We start from the raw sequence: 22,438 nt of genomic DNA, 5'->3' as shown, positions 1-22,438 counted from the left end.
CTAACTCTTTCTCAATAACTATATTCAAATCAATCTTTTCTTCACCAACTACTACGTAATTCCTCCATTCTGATACCTCATCAAATTCTCAATATCTGAATTAAAAGCTCCTTCCTCACTCATAATTTTGCTGGGTTGGTAGGTATTTCATGTTTATTGGCTCAAAGCTACTAGGCTATCTGTGCCAAACAAGATGTAGTATACTATAATGGTATATGGAAATGAAGGTAAAAATACATAAAATAGGTAAAATTAAGACCTGCCAGGAAGACTGAAGCATTAATTTCAAACTTGCTGTTATTCACCTGAAGTTGGCCTTTCCAGTCCTGAGTTCAAGTCAAAATAGAATTAAAATGTGTAAAAGAAATCATGCTAAAACAGTATATAGTCCAATAAAAACCTTAAGTTAAAAAAAACCAATGGCTCTTAAAAATATAAAAACGTGAGTGAGGCAGCCAGTATCACCTATGACATTGGCTAATTAATGTCAAGGGCAAACCCACCGTAAAAATATGTTTAAAATGGTATCATCGTTCTTGGTTGTAATAACAACACAATAATAAAATATGTACAATTGTGACCTGAGTGCCACACAGACCACACACTGGTGCATCAGTTGCAGGTAAAAGGAAGTGGTGAGTTAAAACACTGTGACCAATGTGTAGCTGAGCCAAAACAACTTCCTCCCTTCAATATTTACAGAAACAAGATGGCCAAAGAGCTAAAGAAAGCTTGATTTGAAAAAGCTTATTATTTCGTTGCCCTCTCCATGTCAACTGCCAACCTGCGTACAGTCAGGTTTTGATAATTGGTCCATAGTCCATGTATGTAACAGGGTCATTGGTGATAGAGCCAGATAAGATGGACTTTGCTGCTCTGTCAGCTAGCTAATTCCAATGAATACCAACATGGCCTGGTAACCAAAAATCTGGACAGAGACAGATGGGCCAGTTTGTTTTGGATATTGATAAGAATAGGATGGTAACTAACATGGAATGATGTCAGGGCTATTAGACAGCTGAATGAATCAGTATAGATCATACACTTGGTATATTGCATAGTTTCAATATGATTCAGGGCAAGAGAAATGGCATACAATTTGGCAGTGAACACAGGAACTGTAGAGGGGATTCTATGTGCTACAACTGAACTGTAACAAACCATGGCAGAACCTAGAGTCACCTGATTTTGAACCATCTGTATTTATAGGTTTTTTGACCATTTTAGCATATCTAGCAAGTTTGTTGGTGGGAGATAATAGCAAATATCTCTAAAAGTGGATTGATGAATAATGATGAAAACATAAACTCAATAAGACAACAACCAGAACAATCCTTCTGATTTACTTTAAACCAATGATAACTTTGTATTTGCAAACTTATTAATGAAACTGTCAACAACATTATCAAGTTCAGTGGAAAAGTATGCTCTCTATACATGCTAATTATTGCTAGACTCTTCAGTCTCCTATATGCGACATTGGTTCTAAGAGGATTTTTTACTATATTTAGCTTTCTAAAGGTCCTTTTATAGCTGCTTGTGTTAACTGGGAAAGTTCTCATCATCTTTATAAATGTTAGTAAAAGTCATAAATAGAGTTTGGGATTATTTGCAAACTTTTTAATTGCTTCAAGTGTTGCACTTCTATTGTGCAATCAGGCTTAGTATTTCCTCTACATATTCCACAGTATTATTAATTTTAACTCTTGTTATTAATTTCACACAACATTAAAAAAAATGGTAACAACACCAAAGCAATGTTCCTAGAACAATTTCTAAATCGTATTTTTGCAGTGGTCATTACTTGATGCTAATAAGGGAAGGGACATGATTTTGACAGAATAAAGTTTGGTTTTGTTATTGTTGTGAATATGCTTTTCTTGTAACTCATATTGAAATATAATCCCTCATGAACTTCTTTCACAGATAAAGGTCAAAATGTTTCTTTTCAATATCATACTCAAAGTTAACCACAAGAAAAAAAAAAGTTTCTGCAAACTGTTCAAGATGCATTTCTTCACCAAACAGTCAAAGAACCTAGCAGAAATAATGCTATTTTGGATTTATTGTACACGTCTAATGCACTTCTAATGTTTGAGAGGGTGGTAACTGGAGAACACAGAGTTACAAGTGTGTTAGGGTTGGACCTCTCAACTACCAGGATCCTCTCCTCCCCTTCATGGGTTGCCAGGGACAGCAAACACGTGGATGTTTTGATCCCAGAGGAGGTAAACTGGAAAACAGGACCTTCCCTGGTAGGTCCCCTTACCACGCACAGGAATCCATACCGAGGGGGACAATTTTTGATCATCTGAATGAAATACCCTTTACATTGTATGCTCCAACAAGATTTAAGAGCAACTGTTTAAGTCTTTCCATTAAAATATACAACACTTTGAGAACAAATTATTAATACAAAAACTAGGGTACTATTTTTAATAGTTTCGTGTGTCATTTCTGAGAAGAAATCTGCTCCCAAAGTCTAGGTGATAACTGATTGTGAAATTCCCTTGTTATAAAACAGTTATGTATTCCAAACTTCCTATAATCTTAAAAAATTTTGTCATATTCCCCTGAGCACAACAAATCCTTCTTACTATATTTCGATATATAAGTTCACAACTAACACGTTTTTCATACTTCTTGCTACTAAGCTTATTTCTGAATTCAATATTTTTCCCAGTATCCGATATCTTTACTAATTGATAACACAAAGACTTGTAAGCACACTATTAATTTTCTTTCTGATATAAAACTGTTCTTAAATAATAAATTGGTTTTAATACCAGAAAAGAGAGAATGACATAATATACTCCCATTAAATGAAGAAACCTAAATTTAAAATACAATTTTTATGATTTTTACAATATTAAAATCATATTCTGAGTTTCTTTTAATTCATTAAAAAATTACTTCATACCAGAAAGTTACTACTGCATTAACAAGTCTGTATGTTATCAGTTAGAGATCTCATTCTGATGAAAATATTAAATTCAGAAATAAGCTTAAATAATAAAAAGCATGTGAAAATGCATTTAAATATTACATCATATACTTAAATACAAAATTGTAGTAGGAAAGATTTGTTGTGATCAGGAGAAAATAAAGTTTTTAAAACTTTCAGACATTTGTAACCCCTAGCTCCATATCATACTTTTAAAAGTTTGTAAGCATTTTTGTTTTCATGTTTAAATTAGCTCTTATTCCAAAATTCTACATATAGCCTTATTTACATGGTTCATTTCCTAAATGCAAACATACATAATAATCCCATTATTACATTTTTCCTTCAATTGTGTTTTTCTTTTCAAATACTGATTCTGCAATCTTTTGAATTACACTAAAAGGATTACACAAAATTCAAAATGTATAGCTTGCCTATTACTCCTAGAGAGGTTACAGTAAAGCCAGGCCACAGACTGGACTGTTTATAAAGCATAAACTGAGCTTTTTATAAAAAAAAATATCATAGTACACAGCTTACCCATTACTCCCGGAGAGGTTGTAAGGTCAGACCACAAGTTCAGCTGTTTATAAAATACCTTAAAGAGTTGCACGTTGACAGCTTCCTCAAGAGGAATTTCACAAAGATTCTGTTCTTGACTGAAGAAGATTGATTCTGGGTGAATACCAGCTGATATAGCATCACTAATGAGTCTCCTACCTTCTAAGAGAATTTTTTCCCTTTTTTTGCGAGATTTCAATAGAGTCATTACTGTCCTATAACATACAATATAATACTATAAATGGACAAATTTATAAAATTAATAACTAAATAAAACGTACTTGCAAACTTATTTTTACGTTGTTACTAATTAAAAAAACGATCAACTCTGTTTAGTGACTTCATACTCAAAACTAAATTTCGGATCAAATTATACTATAAAACTATATCTGTGATATAGTTATTACAATTACAACAATGTTATTGTATTGTCGCTATTCTACTGCTTAAAAGCCTATATGTATTGTTTTTGAACAACTGTACTTTAGAATCAATACCGATGGATAGTTCAATGACAACAGTAAGCACAAAAACTAACATGTACAAATTATCAGTAAAATAATTAAACAGCCAATAAAAATTAAAACAGCGGTTGTATTGCTAAAAATAATATTTCAATTATATGATAAAATCTTACGTAAAACGCGGGTCATTATTTTGAAGTATCTCATACTCATAGCGAGGCACATCTCTAAGTTCGGCTTCCTTCACATAACGTTTCGAGTTCGTTTCTTCTGATAACATACTCCGAGAATAACTGAAGCCAGACCTATCTATATTATTCTTGAGGTTAATGTTAATGCCGTTATTAATATTCTTTCTCTGTTTAGATGGCAAAAAAAATGGAATACGATGCATTCACACTTTCCACAACCGAGCTTTCACCTTGATTTCCTTGCGAACTAACCCGTATAGGTTTTCTTCGCAGACCTTTTTTATAGAATCTAATAAATATCTTAACTTCTGGCGGTATTCTACGATTTGGAATCAATAATTTACATCCATAACGTAACATATTTGTACCAATGCTCCGAAATTAAACAGATTTTTTGTCTTAGAGATTATAGTGACATCTGCCTGTGGATTCACTAACATAAAATTAAATCACAAAGAAGTATTTTAATACTTATTACATAACAATTATTTATCCTAAATATTTTAAGCAAAAAAAAATGCAAAGTAGTATTACTACTTTTTCGTAAAACGTTTGCGAAAAAGAGTGAACAATAAACAATAAAAGATAAATCAAGAGACAAAAAGAAAAATATATTCATATAGATTTTCAGTGAAATTTGTCCAAGGAAATAAACACTTTCGAGATTTTTGCAATAGAAGGACAAGAGGTAATGAGTGATTACACCATAATCTACTGGGTTTAGTCTGCTACTATAAGAAAGAAATTCATTTACTTTAAATGAGTTTTCATCTCAAACACATCACAGATCTTTCATTGTTTCATAAATTGCTGTTTTTTATTACAATATTTAGATGTGAGAGTGTACTTAAACTCTTACTAGTATGAAAATAGTATTAACGAAATACAGTTTTAATTAGTATGAACGAAAATTTATAGGCATTAGTGTAATATGTACTTAAATACAACTACAAGAAGAAGTGCAATGAAGAAAAAACTGCATATTTATGTTAAAAAAGCAACAACAACATGATTTGTAGTAAATTTGATGAACAAACAAGAGAACAGGTACAGACTTATAAGTACAGCAGATTTGATGTTCAGCCATATTTGTGTAAATAGAATGATGCACACTTTATGAAATTCTTATACTTTTTAATTTTGTCGATGATTATGTTAAGACTCTGATTTATGTTCGCACATTGTTTTCTACAAAGGCTATAAAAACTATAAAACAAATAATATCAAAAACAAACTTAAAAAATTGGCTGTTGTCTTACGACATTTTAATCTCTTCGTAATATAAACCTTTTGCTGTAGCATTTATCTGGTTTTAGCAGTACTGCATAACAAAAGTTAACAATAGTGACTCAAAAATTGAAATAGCTTTCTTTGATTATTAGAAATAAAAGTTTACTGATACAGAAGTTCAAATGTGAAATCAAACGTTCAGTGTGTGTGTTTTCTTATTACAAAGCCTCATCAGTTAATTTACGAATATTTTTGACTTGATATATTAACACACAGAAATAATATTTAGTTGTTGTTTAACTATTTTCAACAATAAAAAATACAAACGAATTTTGCATTTTAAGATGTTAGTACGATAGTTAAATAGAGAATAATACAACTAGCACTCCTACATTGATTGATATATATAATAAAAATCTTAGAAGTATACTTCAGTGCTTTTGTACATGATAACAATGTGTTTATTATTTATTTATGCTTGTTAATAATTTAAATATATTAATTGAACAAGATGTAACCTAGTGTTTAGTGTATGGGGCTGTAGACAAAACGTTTAAGCTTTGTAGGTAAATTATAAATGTGACATCAGTACCGTTTGGTTCAAAAAATGGAAAAAAAAAAAAAAAAAAGTATTCGTAACATCGAGTGTTATTGATAACCGTATTCCTTCTATTCAGTTAATTAAAATTGAGAAATGCTATACCTTAATCCAAAGGGTCTATATTGTGATTGTTTAGATTATGTTCGTACCGTGTCGCTCTGGTTGAAAGTATTAATACAATTATTTTTCTTGTCGCTAGTAAAGTTTTAGTGTTCTACAGATTTTTTGTTTGTATTTTGTACATCTCTATATAATTAAATAATATATTATTTTAACAGTACAACATTTTTTACGAAACTTACTGAATAATTAATGACTACTTCAGCACATGTGATGGAAAATTCGGATTGACGACAAACCCACTTGAAGTGAAAATGTTTTTCAAGATGGGTAGTATGGGTATTAAAACTAATTAAAATAAAGCACTGATCGACGTTTCTACTTTCTTAGGCCATCTTCAGGTTCATTTCAAATATTTGTTGTTCCTATAAGAATAAGATGAAAAAGGAATTGCCAGCTAATAATAGAGTAACAATAGGTGGCTGTAACATGTTAATATTCAATGCTTTATACATAATTTAAGAAGCCCCTCATATTATGTACGAAGTGAAGGTGTAAAAAACCAACAAAAAATAGACATAATATTAAATTTTATTAAACATTCATAAAGTAATTACTTAAAAGACATGGAATGTTTATTTAAAGCAATGTTTTTAATGTTTTATTGAAAGAAGTGCTTTTCTACAATATAATTCTGACCAATAACATGAAGTTAAAATAGGGATTTGCAATTTGGGTAAATAACGTCCACAGTATATCCAGTCTTGTTTATTACCTCTATTTACTGGTTTTTAAATTCTCAGGTTTTCTATATACCGTGTGTGAGATGCCATAAGCTTGTTTGCTTAACATTTTGCAAATACAATTTCATTTTATGTTACGTATCTTATATCTATATTATTTTATGATCCCTGTTCCCATTTTTAAATTAATAGTTTTAACAATCTTGTATATTATGGCTTAACGCACTATTGATAGTGAAGATACCCAACTGATGAATCAATACATTCTAATCTTTGTAAATAAGAACAGAAGAAGAGAATATTTCATTAGCTGCATATATTACTAATACCGGAAGAGTTAAAAAGATCTGTTTTAAAGATCAGTACTGTTGATGCATCATCATTTTTTAAATAGATAATAATAGGACTATGATATCCAACTTTTACAACCTCATCCTCGTTAGAGGTTAACAGCAAATCAAAAATAGCATCATTTCCAGTTGACTTTCTGACCAGTTAGCATAAAAAAAAACTTTAATAAATAATAATGGTGCAGCTAGTTTAGGATTAAATATTAAAATTCACAGACTCCTAATAAATTAAATCCATAACATGATACTGTTAATTACCTAACATGCATTAATTGATTGGAATTGAAAGTCTCCCATAATTATTACATCAAGATTGTTATTGATATACAACAATCCTGATCTTATACAGTTTCACATTAGCTTTATATAGCTTTATTAGTTCTATTCTTGACTAACATTTTTTAATATTTATTCCTAAACCAGCTGCAGGTCATCCTTTATAAGTTATAGGAAAAGCCTCTCCCTCTTTTCCGGAATGTTTATTATTTTATTCCCAACTGGCACAGTACCTTTGACAATTATTTCTATTTACACTGTTGTTTCCAAATGTTTGACCAGTGAATTTGATTAGTTAGATTTGAAGAAAAATTGAAACTGGTACAGTATAATTAACAGTAAAAAGTCCCCAAGCAACACTGATAAAGTTCTCAAATGATGGATGAAATGTACTCAAACTAGATGGCCTTAATGAAACTTGCAAGATAAACCTGGTGTACAAGGTTTCTATGGCAAACATCTAGCAGATAAACTGGGAAAGGATTTGTAGTGAGCAAAGTTTTACAGTGTGTTGAGAAGAAGGAACAACAGGTTGAAATGTAACAGGGAAAGGGGTTGTTTTTGTGTTGTATTTTGACCTGCAATATTCTGAAGACCATATTGAAGTCAAACTCTTACTTCTTTGCATAAAAAATGTCAAGAAAACAGATTCAACAAGAAAATTAAGTTAGGTAATGAATCAATTTTTGCTTCTCTGGGCATAACAGGAAATCAGCTTTTTCAGAACTTTTTGAATTTGGTGGAGATGGAGTCTCAGTGAATAATGGGGATAAAAGTGGTGTGAAGGCCTTGCTTCAAGAGAAATCACCATGGTTAAGTTTTCAGTGGTATGTGGTTCATGAATTAGAGCTGGTCATGAAAAATGCTCTTTAGCTAACATACTATAACTACCATAAATCCTCTAAGAAACTGCAAGAACTAAAGTCAGTGAGTAGAAGCTATAAGTGTACTGAACTTCAGGTAACAATTACTGTTTTACAAGCTATACGTCCACTGAACTTCAGGTGAGAGTTACTGTTATAGAAGGTATTAGTGTACTGCATGATTGAGTTTTAGAATTTAAGGCTTGCTGACTGGTTAACTTTATAAAGACAGGTCTTATAGTTACAGGTCAAAGGCTATGTCATTGCATTTATTGACTTGCATTTAAATTTTAATTGACTATTTTCTGAATTTTTTATAAATTTGGTATAAAATTGTGATTATAACTCAAATTTTAGTATTATGCATTAGTTAATTTCTTAATTAGAAAACAACCTAAACCATGATTTTCACGTGTTGTGTGGTATTTTGAATGCAACACTTGTTGAAATGAGATGTTTGTGTTGTCAAAATATAAAGTCTGTAGTTTCTTATGAATTAGGAATCCAACTTACCAGTACTGACAACCTAGAGTATAAAATAATAACCTCCTCTCTTTTCTATTTGCTGAGATATTGCTTGTGTACTGAATCAAACACAGTGGCCCCACTCACCCTTTTCCATTTTTAGAAATGCTCCTATATATACATTTATCTGTTTCTATGACATAAATGACCAATTGAAAGCTCAGAATGTCCTCTTAGTGGCTTCTTTGCCCATTTTCAGGTGTCACATCATCATTTTCTTCTTTTGAAATAAGACTTCTAGAAGGTAGTTCGAATCTTTAGTCTGCTTGTAATTTACTATTACTAAAAACACTTGCTTATCCATTGAAACATAACCTGGGATTTTTCTTGATGCAGTTTATGTATCAGTTTTTAATTTTTGTAATATTATTATCATTGTGGTTTAGTGCATTTTGGATTTCAATATTAATAGTTTCAATACATATAAATATTTATCCAATAACTTTGCTAATGTTGAAAACTTAAATAAGTACTAGACTATATTTAAAAAAAAAAATCACTGAAAATCAACTTTAGAGTTAATAATTTTGAACTATGACAGAAAGAAATTGGTTTTGAGACAAGTGTTTTCTGGTACAGAATTTCACAACCTATAAATGTTTTATGTTAAAAACAGAGTGGTTAATACTTCAACAGTAAACATAGTACATGTATTTAGTGATAATTTTTTTTATTAGCTTTTAGAGTGAATGAAAACATTGAAAGGAAAGAAACTAGAGAATGCTGTCAGTATAATCATTACTCTTTTATTTCAAAATGTATGTTATAGTTTTGGTAGAGAGACCTTTGCTCAGCCTTTATGAACTACAGACATGGGCCACATTATATAGGAAAGGTTATTTTTTGTGCTTTGATTCTAATATGTAGAACCTGGTAATATTAGTTTTTTGTTCTTTTGTTTATAAGTTAAAGGAAAAGAATATAATAATACTGTTTGCTACCATATATTTTGCTTTGGCTAACAACTATCAGCATTTCACAGATTATCAGTTCTTTTGCTATTTCTGAGATGATATTCACACACAATACAGCTTTTGACTTTATTATTGTTAGATATATATAGTTACTGAAATATTATAAAAGTTATTGACATGACATTATGACCCCATAATCTGGTTGAGATAATTTTTTAATACTAATGAATTATATGAGAAGCTTTTTCTTCTGTCTTAAGTGTTAAAAAAGATTGATTCATCATATGTTGAAAGTATCTTTTTGTGTTCTATTTTATATCTTCCTCAGGGCTATATTTTGTTGGATTAAGTCATTTTTTAATCAAACCTCAGTTTTGCTGATTTGAAAAATAAAAAGACATTTAATAATTGGTTTTCTTTTCTAATGCTTTGATTTCTGTTTTTAGTATTTGAAGACTAACCTTAGATCATTTCTGTTATGATCTTGTAAGTATCAGAAAAGTTTCTGATGATATTTTCTCAAGGTATGTTTTTAACTTAAAAGTTCCTTACTGAGTCTTAGTACCACACATCGCATGACTTGTAACAAAATGATATAATATGTACCACTTTCTAGTCATTTTGTGAAAATTGCCCTACTCACTTAGCCAGTAGAACCTTCAATTGTCAGTGATATAGTAATGTAAAAGTTATTTTTAGAAAAAGCAGAAAAATATTAAACACTTATCTAACAATCAGGATATTTCATAAATGAAATTTAAAAATCAGTTTAAAGGTTTTTCACAAAAATGTTTATTTGCTGATTATAGTGTAAAATATTCTAAAATACTGAAATATGTTTTTAAAATATTTGCTTTTAAGAAAATGTTCCAATCAGGTTATTGTTACCTGAAATACTAAAGAAACATTTTAATTCATCCAACTGGCTTTTGTTTTTGAAAGATGACATTTTAACCAACCACCATCAATTGAACCTAGATTATTGTGTATCTAGATCTGACAAAAGCAAATTATTCAGGTTGTCAGCTTTGAAAAGTATATTCTTTTTAGCAGTTTTTAAACTTAGAAGTCAGATTTATTAACTTTGATAAAGTTATTAAAGAGCTAAATGGGAATCTTTTAACTGCTTGATGGTGCTTAATGACCAGTGAAATTATTTAATGTCCATCAATTGCAAGTTAACCAAACGTTAATTAAATTAAACTGTAGGGTATGCCTAATTTTCATTAAAGTACAGTTTTTGCTCTATTCAAAATTTTAGATGAAAATTTAATTGCAGAATATTGCATATAAAAACATAAATTTAATATTTGTATGTAAAAGTGAAATATTTCCTTGTAATTTGATAATTTATTTCATTTGTTATCATGTGATTGTTTAAAATTTAAGTTATGATTGCATTTAGCTGTTTGTAATGTGATTTATAATTATCCCCATATTTATATTTTGTTCTTGTACAGACAGGAATTTTACTATATTATTTACTGAAACATCATTATTGTTACTTGTGCCATTATGAATACTAGTATGTAATCTTTCCATGATTTCTTAGATAAAGATGAAGATTTTGTGGTTAGTGATCTTCATATTTTAATTCATTATCTTCATGGTCTAACTCATCCACTGGATAAGATAAATATAGTTTGCTTGTCTGGAATATACATTGTGACTCATAAGAACACACAGGTAAATAAAATTTTAATTCAGTCTTGTTTTCTAGAAAATACGAATTTAGTTTCTTTTATTTTGAAATTGCAAGGGAAAGCATAAAACTATTGGAACAAATAAATTAAAGAATTTGAAACTTTGTAGTAAAAGGTATAAAAACTTAACCCTTAAAGTGTTCACACTGTTAGCACATTCTCTGCCATGCACCCTACTGGTGGACCACAACTGACTTTTAGTTACGGACTACATGACAAACTAATGAGTCACAGACAAATTTTTCAAAGCCAAATTTATCTTGTGGCATATGAGTTTAGGACATTGTGTCTGCTTTCTGGCACTTCTTGAATGTTTAATGTTATTTGTACTTAATCTAGTGTGTGGTATCAAGCGTGATAAAGGATGGTTAACAAGTTTTATTACCTGAATATTTGAAAGTTTTATCTTCTCAAATTTCTAATTTTAGTCTTTTAAGCTGTATTATGATTTTAATATATCTATTATTTTCTGCCTTTTTTGTCATTGTTTTCTCTTGTTTCTTATAGAAATCTTATGTATAGTGGTTGACTCTTACGGATATTTCTTCAAGAAAGCCAAAACTAAGACTTCAAATAACAACATAGAACCACAGTTTAATGTGGTAGCACAGAGCTTGCATAAATGAGTTGTAATTTGAAATGCAGTTTTGATATTGAGTTCTTTCAACATGGAGAAATACTACTAATAGTTCTTAAGAACAGTTAAACTGGATAGTACAAATCAAAAATCAAATTTTTAACAAATGTACATAAATATGCATGAAGGTATTTAATTCATTAAAGTTATGATAAAAAGACAAAAATAACAGTTTTACTTCTAGATTTATTAATAGTTCATATGAAGAGGAATAAGTGTAGGTTTGCAAGTTTGAAGACTTTGTTAGTAATCATTTCAGTATAAACCTGTATGGTAAAGTGAAGAAGATTAACCAGTCACATGACATGCTATTTCACTGTGTTGAAATATGATTATGATGTATATATCTAAAAACAGCTGGTATGGATAGAGAAAGCTTTATGTAGAGGAGCGAACAACGACCCGCTCATGAGAAACACATTGAAAAGTGTAGCTGAATTTTTAATGGCCCTTACAGTATAGTTATGAAGGCAGAAAAATCATGATAGTTACAGGAAATTGTCTTCTTTTTTATGTACCACTATTCTTTGGTGCATTCTTTAGTTTAAAAAATTTTTAGTGAAGTAGTTCCAATAGTATAAAAATGTAGAGTTGAGTTTTATTGACAGTAAAAAAAAACAACATATTTTTTTGTTTTTCATGTGTATTCTTTAGTTATTATTATAAATAACTAAAATCATTGAAATTAAAAACTTGTTAGGCTTGATTAGGTAGAATAATGAAAAAAATGATCATAAAAAATCTTCCTTTTTGTTTGAGGCATGCTTGCAAGGAGCTTGTGCATTACGTAATCCAATTTGGTAACTTGAGCTACATGTTTGCCAAATTATTTATAACTTGTATGGCAGGACATAGTTCAGAGGTCAATAAAATAATAAAATTTGTTATAAATAAATGTATACGGTTACAAGCTTTAAGTTATTTAAGATAAATAATTATTTCCAGTCACACTTTCCAGTCATTCTAGGAAGAAGAAAGGGTAACTTAAAATAATTTCCTAATTTTATATGGTGTTTATGGGATTGATCAAATTGATTGACCCCTTATAGAGTTATAGTAGAGAAAATAAATGAAAAAGTATGAAGTATTTTTAAGAAAAAACATTTGGAGGTTTTGGAGATTATTCAAATGAAATTTGACAACTTTCGGATGAAGAAAAGTATCTTTAATCTTAACATGAAAATTGCTTTGCACTGGAAGCAGTCTACACTCTAACTGCTTATAATAATGGAAAAAATATTTTTTAAAATTACTTACCTAAAATTTCTGATTTTATATGTACAAAAGACTTGTAATATTTACTGAAACCTTACCAAATTTGGTGAAGTTACATTAAGTACTTTTAGAGATACAATATCTATACCTTCATAATTTCATACAGTGTTGTGTAAAATGCATGCATCAATTGTGTAAATATTAAATACAATGTTATGAAGAGCTTAATTGATCAGCAGAGGTCACATGTTTATACTCAGAATGTGTTACTAATTTTGTTCTTTTGTCATGTGTTTTTCAGAGTTATTAAGAATGTACTGTACAATTAACTGTACTATCTCAAATACAGGTTTAGTAAAATATACTTGTAAACTCAGTAGTGAAACTCATATATGCCATCATTCATAATTTATTCTTATTTCATTATAGATTAGTTCTTCTTTGCAATTGAACCTTATATTAATATTCACAATTTTTGGAGTTAATAGTGATATTTTCAAAGTTTTCTGCTTGGCTTCCATTGCAAGGAAATATTTTAAAATTTCAAATCCAACATTACAGGGCTTTGTGATTGAACTAGAGGGGTCAGTCATAGACTCTATGGATCTTTTGTTATGAATACCATCCTAATCTGGGAAACATTCTTTGGGGCAAGGTTGCTCTGGAACTAAGCCAGTCATGGCTCACAGATAAACCTCAAGAAAAGTTGGTCAGTCTGCAGGAGGTAAAAATTAGGTTTTGGTTTAGTGACTGGTGGTTTTAGCTCTAAGTATTACATAGTTGCCTAAGTTGGGTTTCATACTTGTTTAAAAACATCATCATATTTCTACACGTCATGCATAGAATATTTTAAACTCACAACAATGAGCCAATACTTACATTAGAATTTGGAGAATATTTAGCACTGCTGCTACAAATATATTCTTTTGAATTATTCATTAGGCACATTGTTTAAGGTACTGAAAATTAATATGAAGGTGTACTTACCACCACTATAAAGGTATTTCTGTTTATTTGTCCTTGATTATAGAAATTGGTGAGAATGTGACTTATCCTAAACTGATATAATTTTGCAACAGCTGGTTAATTAAATGATAATTTGGGATTTAATGTCTCTCTCTTTTCCTTTTTAGATTATTATTAAAACACATCTTTTAGTACAGTATTCACTGTTAGGAAGGGGAATGTAACTAAATTATTGCATTATTTTAATATTTTTACATTTGTATGACATTATGTATTATGTGTCAATTTTTTCAAACACAAAGTGTTAAATTAGCAAGTCCTATATTGATGTTTCTTTCATGTTTTCAGTTTTCAGTGCTTTCTAGTAAACTTCTTTCTGTCAGAAACTGAACCCTACAATTTACAGTGAGGCTCAGACATAATTTTTCAACATGTTTTTTAGAAACTCTTTCTTCAACAATTTATTTGTGGCTCCATGATTTTGTTGGCCGTAGAGTTCCCGAGTAACATATGAATCACACACACAACTTTTATATTAATCTTACTGCTGTGGTCCTTTGCATCTTAACAAAATGAGCAATTTTACCCAATTTGCTTTGTCATTTCCTTTCATCTGAACATTGCAGATAAAAACATAAAATTGCTTAGTACAATGTAGCATATGGATCCCACTGGAAAATGAATGGCACAAAAATAAGTCAGTAATTTGAGGGTTAACTCCTTGACATATTTATTGTTGTTTTTCTATTTTGCTATTGTTTTCATTCTGATTACAAGAGTCTTGCATTTTACTGAAACCCTTAATAAAATCAAATGAATAATTTTGCTTAAATCAGTGTCCCAACAAGATTACTTTACTTAATGTCTGTATAATGATTTTGTTTTTCTACCTTTCTGCTGTGACTATACATAAGAAAATTAGAATGATATAGCTTTATCCTCAGAAGTGTTTACTAACATCATTTGAAAATCATTTAAATGTTTTGTTTATTTTCAGTACACGCATACATTAAGAATTGAGTGTGTCCCATCTGAAATGATCTTAAGGTGGATACCATCATCTAAAACAGTTAAAATGTTTGGAGTGAAAGTATAGCAAGTATGTAAGTAAGCTAACACTTTTCTTCACAAGATCTTGGTAATAAGGTTTATACAAGATTTTAAACTGTTCATTGTTCTTAGCAGTACTTTTCTTTTGTTCACAAGATCTTTGTGATAAAGTTTATACAATATTTCAAACTTTTCACAGTTCTTAACAGATTATAAAAGAAGAACTGACTTAACTCTATTAATACCATATCATTCAATCTGTATGACCTAACTTTGCTATCATTATATTTCATTACAAAAGTAAAACTAGTTGATGAAATTGTTTGGAATTTGACAAGAACTTTCCTGTAAGTGTGTTGTTTAAAGAAATCAAACATTTAATTTTGATTTTTTTATACTATTTTTAATAAAAAATTGTTATTTAATGTAATTATTTACACTCAGAATTTGAATAGCTTACCTGCAAGGTGATTTTTCATGTTGGGTTTAAAAATACTATTTATTATCTTATAGTTTTAACATTTCATTTGCATAATCTTTAGAACCTTCTAAATGAAGAGCAAAAGTTATATTTTATTTTCCATTTTCTCTACTATATACTAATTCTAGCTATTGTCATCAACATACAGTGCAAAGAAATATTTAAAATAAAGAAATGAAAATATATATATTTACCTTTATCTCTTCAATAAATAATCTTAAAATATTTTCTTTCAGTCATATGTATGCTTTACCTTTCAACATATATTTTATTCTTAATGTTTTATATTCCTTTCCATTTGTTTATATTTTATTATTTATGTCTATATGCTTCAACAGCACGTGGTATAATGTTGTGATCAGCAGAGAGTATGCTTTAACCTACAGCATGATGTTTGCTCTGTCATCCTTTCATAATGTATGACCAGTAGAGCAATGAGTAGAAAAACTTAAAAAATTATTAAACCTTTTAAATATAATTTTAAAACACAACTAATACATAATTAACTCAAATATAAAAGTAAAACCTAAATGTAACTTAACTGCTTTTCAAACTAGTATGTATAAGGCCAGAAACAATAACCAAGTGCTAGGAACACTGATCGCCACAACAGATATAAAACAGAATTTGCTTATTATTTGAAAAATAATGTATTACTGACTTGCCTCCTATCCTGAAGAAACTAACCAAGGAATCTGCTCTTTCTATTGAATATAAGTTTCCCACTCAAAGGAATAAAACATTGTTGCTTGGCAACTGGTTACTTTAGAATGTGAGCTTGGTATATAACAGAAGTTGAGATGTAAACATTTTCTCAGAAATCTAACGATGTTTTAATATGAAACTAATGGAATTTGAACTTGTATGCTTAAAGGCTTGTCTAGACTGTGATAAAGGTACTAAGGGTAAGCTGTAAAGAAACATAAGCAACCAGATGCAAGATATTTTAACCTTGAGTTGTTTGTTTCAGAAGTTACTTTCAAAATAAAGAAGTAATAATTTAGATAATATAAAACTTTGAATAATAACATATTTCATAATGTTGAGTTTATTAAACTACATTGATAGTCAAGTGCTTTAATTAAATGTTGGATGTAACTCAGAAACAGTGTGATATGTGCAGAAATTATTTTAAAGAGTGTGCCAGTAGTCACAGTAGTTAGTGAAACATGAATTCTGACTTAGTTTAAGGTAGGTAAAAACTTGAATTGTTACTGAAGTTACTGTAGAGATGGGCTTGATCAATCATGTAAACATAACTAACTAACCTATAAATATATTTTTAAAAATTCAAAATTACTTCTTGGAGCAACATATTTTACCCTTCATGTCATGGGCATGTTTTACTGAGCATGTTAAACAAGGTTTTTAGTTAGTTATATTCAAAATTTAAATTAAACTACTTTTTATTCATGTTATACCAAGTAGTATGGCATGAAACGAAGCTAATAATCCATATCTTAATAGTATATAAGTTTTCAGGTCTTAATTTTTAAGACAATATTAAAAAAAACTAGAATTTCCCTTGTGTGAAAAAAGTGACATTTTTCTCTATTTTATTTACTGCCCTCCAGTAAGTATGAAATTTAACATGGGGCATTCAAAAAACAGTTTTTATAGCCTTCAATTTTATTTGGTTAGAGAGCCATCAAAAGAAAACCAGACCCTTATATAGAGTAAGGGTAGAAAAATAACAGATAAAATTTAAAGATTTACTGAATAAAAATCTGAAATATATTTATGAAGTTTTAGAGATTACAAAAATGAAATTTTAGGTATTTGAGATGAAAATTATTTTATAATCTTAACAAGAAAATCACTTTGCTCTCAGACTAGTATAAAGAAAAAAAGCTCAATATATTCGTAGACACATCTTTAGTAAAAAATCTTATTTTTTTTATATATAAAAGATTTGCAATGTTTCCTGAAAGTCTGTCAAATTTTGTGAAAATTCACCCACTGTATTAAAAGTTAGTAGTACCTAATTTATGACAAGTACAAAGTGGTCAAGTGGTAGGTCAATTTGAGAAAGTTAATTTAAACACATTATGCTTTCCTTACAAACATTTAGCTTTGACTGCTGGAACAAAAACAATTTGTGGTATGAGAAAACTCACTTGTAGAGAAAAGACTATCGGTCAGTTACCTCTTTCTTTCTTTCTTTGTGAACCTGACGATGACCAAAGAAGGTTGAAACATTGTTCGCTCCTCTACATAGAGCTTTCTCTACCCAGACAAGCCGTTTTTACATACATAAAACAAACAATTGTTTAATTTACGTAGCTTAGAATATGCTCTGTAAATTGATTATAAACATGGCCAATAACAATGTGAGAAAGAAATACAGACATATATTAAAAGACAGAGGATATTGGATGGGTGTGTAATGTGTATTCAACAAATATTGTGATATGTCAATAAAGTTAGAAGAGGCTGAAATTTTATCTTCTGGTTTGTCAATATCTATAGTACATGTTTCTGATATGTTGAACAATCTGAAGCCCTTGAAATGAAACAGAAGAAGTCTGTAAATGAGAAATCACAGTGATGCTACGTTATATGATTCAGAGGTGCAAATTGAGAATATGTAAAAATTTTCTTCTGGAATTAAGGAACTAAATCTAACATAACACTTTAAACCCACAATTTTTTGCATATTCTGATGGAATAATTTTCATGATTTCCTAATAATTATCACTATGTCTTTTAAAAATTCAATTTTCTTAATTTTGTGGGTAATAACATGGTTTGGATTAGTTTTCAGCCAAAGAGTCACAAATGTTATTGGACATTGTCATCATCATTTAGGTAAATTGTGATTTTAGGCTGGATACTGGTAGTAGTCTAAGATACATTGATAATAGTTTAATTAAATTTTGAATGTAATCGTAGAAAGGTTGTGCACTTTAACTCTTTCGTGTACAGGGTCAAAATAGAAAAAAAGATTTGATGTTCTGACTCAAGTTTTCTTAATGGTAATGAAACCTTGCACATAACCCTAAAAAATTTCTTTTTAACAGTTTAAGATTTTTCCTTTGCAAGTTAAATACAAATCACTAAATGTTCACATAAAAAATATATTTGGATTTCAAATAGTAGCATATGCACCCAGAAAGTAAAATCAGTATATTAAAAGTGAAACTCAGAAATTAAATCTGTTACTCACAGCAAAATTGAAAATTATAATATTTGCCAAAACAAACCAAGTAAAATAATCATATTGGCAGTAACACAAAACAAAAAAGGTATACCATTTGCCAAGAAAGTACAAAAGGTACAATTTTTAAAGGAAAAATATCTTAGATCATAACTCCAAAAGCATTGGGGATTACCTGTTTATAAGACAGAACCTGACAATGTGGATGAAAAACAGGATATCTAGAAAGGAAAGTCAAATATGAGTTACGTTTTGATTGCTATAATCTATAGTGTTTCAAATTATATCAAAGTCTTCTACCATTCACCATCAATAAGTCTGTGAGCATGATCAAAAGGTCAAACCTGAAACCTGGTTCAATTAGCACAAGTGGATGAGAATGACGACAATCCACACAGGGTAACCCCCACCTAACAGACCCATCATACAGCTGGTAGACTGACAGTGGGTGTGGTATTATAACCTCTAAACAAACATTAAAAATATATTAAGCTTAGCATGATAGTAGAATTTTCTTTATCAAAAATCACCCTTAAATCCTACATTTATAAAACACTTAACCTACACCTATTAAAATCAGCATGATATTAAATATTTTTTTGTTATTAAAAAAACACCTATAATTTCTATTTCTGTCAAATACCTGACCTATACTCATTAAACTCAGTATTATAGTAGACAATCTTTTCTTATTAAATGCACCTTAATTTCAACATTTTTGAAACACCCAAGCTTCACCCATTAAATTTATTATAAGACCCCTAAAATTCTTTTCTCTTGAAAATAGATGTTAGAGGAGATTTTATTGAGCTGTTTAAAATTGTTAAGGTAATTGATAGTAATGATGTATCCTCTGTTTTCATACTTAGTGGTTAGAATGGTATGCCTAGGGAACTTGTGTAAATTTTGGTATAATATAAATCATCTTCAACTAAGACAGTTCTTTTTTTTAGGAGGGGGGGTTTCTAACACCTCGATTGGCTTCTGGAATAGGTCACCTTCAAGTTTGGTGGATGCAGCCAAATTAAGGGAGTTTAAGGAAAAGGGTGATAAGTATTTGAATGATAAGAGAGTGGCTTTGACTGTTTAGATTAAATTTTTTTGCAAAATGAACAGCCTAGTTGGACCAAGAGTTTCAATCATTCTTTTGTTTTTAATTTATATGTGTATTAGAAATATATATTTGCAAACAGCAAGGTGTTGTTGCTAACTCAAATTCTGGAGTTCCTGTATAACAAGGTGATAGACCTGTTTGGTATTGATAATATGCTTTTAAGTGGAGTGAACTTAATTGGCTTATGCAGAGATAAATTATGATTATTTCTTACATCTAGCTCTTTTAGAAAAGAGAAGAAAATCATACCCTTCATAAATACCAGTTGTATGCGAGAGGTAGAGAAGGGGGGGATGAAAGAAGTAGGAATTTACAGAGTATCATGATCAGCATCTGATATTCAAAGACTGAAAAATACCTTTGCAACAAGTTTTTTTTCCCTACATACAACATTTCTCAATTTTAAAGTTAAACTACCTAAAAAAATATCAGTACTCATAAAGACTTCTCTAAGTTTATTCAATTTAAGTTACTGTATTGTTTAATGCATTCATGGTTATGTTATAACAATTTTTCATTTTGATAAAGTGTAATCTTGTGTGCAGTTTAAAATTCTATTTTGTTTCAGTGTAGTTTTATTTCTATATTTCAAAGCTTCAGTGTTAGATTCAACTTCTGTACCCTTTGGAGACTGTGTCCTTTTTTATGTTGTCTTGTTCCTATGTGTATATGCTGTTTTAAAGATTTAAGTGTTCATTTTAACCCTGTGCATTAATTTAGTGAATCTTCTGTATGATTTGTTTTATTGCATTTCTAAAACAAAGCTACTGGATGAAGTAGTTAGAAACTTTATAATTAACTTTTACAGGTTATTTAGCTCTTGGAAATATTTTATTTGTAATATTTTCTTAATTTCAATTTTGAAAATATTTCATTGTGATATGTTTAAGAAACAGCTGAAAATGCTTATATTTGTTTCTATTTGATTTAATGGTTCTTATGTCTTCCTATGTTCTTTTAAAACTTTCATATAGTTTTTATTTTATACAACTATATATTTAGTTGGACTTGAAAAACTGCATTCAGTTTCACTGTGTTTATGAGCCATTTTATGGTGAGTTTTTGTCTTACCATATGAAAACTAAACTAGCTGATTTTTTTAAATTGTTAAATATATGTAATAGATTTTAAACCCCATTTATTTTAATTTTCATTTATTTCTGTGTATTTTTTAAATAATTTTCTTTGTCCATTTAAACAGTTACTTAGGCTGATATGACATAATGTAAAGAAAGTCTAACACAATGACCTTCAGCAAAATGAAACTTGATATGGTCAAATGCAGAATGAATCAACTGAGCCTTTTTCATCTTGTTCCATGAAAGACCTTTATTTTCCTACACTAGTGCAACATAATAATAAAGATAAAGTAATAAAGCAAGTGTTTCAGAAACTTTAAAAAATAGGACTAATTGTAGCAGAAGTTGTTCACAAGCTTCTTTTCTTCTATTACAAAGCTGAACTTTTATCACTTTAATATGATGTCTTTACAAATCCATGATTGCATGAAAGATTTTTTTTTGTTTTACAATTGAAATTAAAAGAAAAATGTTTTTATTATATGTTTTAAGTTCACTAATACATGGCTTTTAAAAAATTACATCACACCATCACAACTGTGATTGTGGAACAGTGGTTTCTCTAAAAATTTATAACATTACACTTTTATTCAAGGTGCAAAGGCAGGACAAATTAACACTACTTTGATCAAGACTATTACAATTTTTCATAAAACTTGGATGATGTACACTAATGATTTTTGAGAGCTCCTTGAAATCAATCCAAAATCAAAATTCTGGAATTTTATATATCAATTCTGCATGTAAAATTAAGTAAGTAAAAACTTGTTTTGTAGAATACATTTCAACTCAAAGCTTAAACAAACATGATGGTCATAAATTAGTAATCAGATTTCTGTTAACATCATTGCTTTTAATGAATAACTTTCAGGCACAAACATTATATGTAGATGTTATTTTTCTATACCTATGCTTATTTTTAATCCTAGTTGTTTTATAAATTTCTAAGGATGACTTACATGAGAGAATAATTTCACTATGGGTTTCTTCTTCAGATCTTAGCAAAATTTTTTCCTTCACACTGTTGAATCTTTCATTCCTAGTTAAGCTATCTCAAAAGCATCTTTTACAGGACCAGAAGCAGATGCTGTTATTTAATCATACTGAATTCTTCTATTCAGCCTGTGTAGTGTTTCAAGGATATCAAGAAGTGGTAAAAGTTGACTTGTTTGTCTGCAATTGATGTAGATTGCATATATTATATTACAAGTACTGTTTACAGTTAGATACAAATAAACAGTGCACAGTTCATATAGCTAAGATATATTTATTGCTCTGAATACATTAGGTTGGACGTTTCTTTGTTTAAGTCTC

General features: G+C 29.4%; 1 protein-coding gene and 1 long non-coding RNA gene across 19 annotated transcripts in view; one reads left to right on the top strand and one right to left on the bottom strand.

Moving 5' to 3' along the window:
* Nucleotides 1–22,401, bottom strand: part of LOC143244534 (rRNA methyltransferase 3, mitochondrial-like) — a 32,535-nt gene extending 10,134 nt beyond the window's left edge. Inside the window, exons 1-3 of one of the 5 annotated variants that reach the window (XM_076489390.1) lie at nt 22,084–22,214; nt 19,107–19,152; nt 3,485–3,720 (exon numbers count right to left, since the gene is read on the bottom strand). In XM_076489390.1, coding sequence (XP_076345505.1) covers nt 3,485–3,713 — 229 coding nt within the window. In that variant the 5' untranslated portion in view covers nt 3,714–3,720; nt 19,107–19,152; nt 22,084–22,214. Of the gene's footprint in view, nt 1–3,484; nt 3,721–4,142; nt 4,585–6,293; nt 6,431–19,106; nt 19,153–22,083 lie in introns of those variants that run through there. The other 4 variants (XM_076489388.1, XM_076489389.1, XM_076489387.1 and 1 more) reach the window with 4 other exon arrangements.
* LOC143244536 (uncharacterized) lies at nt 5,926–22,089 on the top strand. Of its 14 annotated transcripts, XR_013025171.1 has the most exons (7): nt 6,314–6,452; nt 7,568–8,424; nt 10,169–10,246; nt 11,275–11,408; nt 13,839–14,001; nt 15,241–15,346; nt 21,720–22,089. It is a non-coding gene; the product is annotated as an uncharacterized LOC143244536 (long non-coding RNA). The 14 variants fall into 14 exon arrangements; XR_013025174.1 differs by lacking the exons at nt 6,314–6,452; nt 7,568–8,424 and adding an exon at nt 5,926–5,956 and having other exon boundaries at nt 10,169–10,208; XR_013025172.1 differs by lacking the exon at nt 7,568–8,424 and having other exon boundaries at nt 6,326–6,452; nt 10,169–10,208; nt 21,720–22,064.
* Nucleotides 22,402–22,438: the final 37 nt, after the last annotated feature.

The sequence above is a fragment of the Tachypleus tridentatus genome, chromosome 2, assembly GCF_004210375.1.
Source record: "Tachypleus tridentatus isolate NWPU-2018 chromosome 2, ASM421037v1, whole genome shotgun sequence".
In the NCBI taxonomy this organism is placed as follows: Eukaryota; Metazoa; Arthropoda; class Merostomata; order Xiphosura; family Limulidae; genus Tachypleus; species Tachypleus tridentatus.
This window is presented reverse-complemented; position numbering and strand designations above follow the sequence as displayed.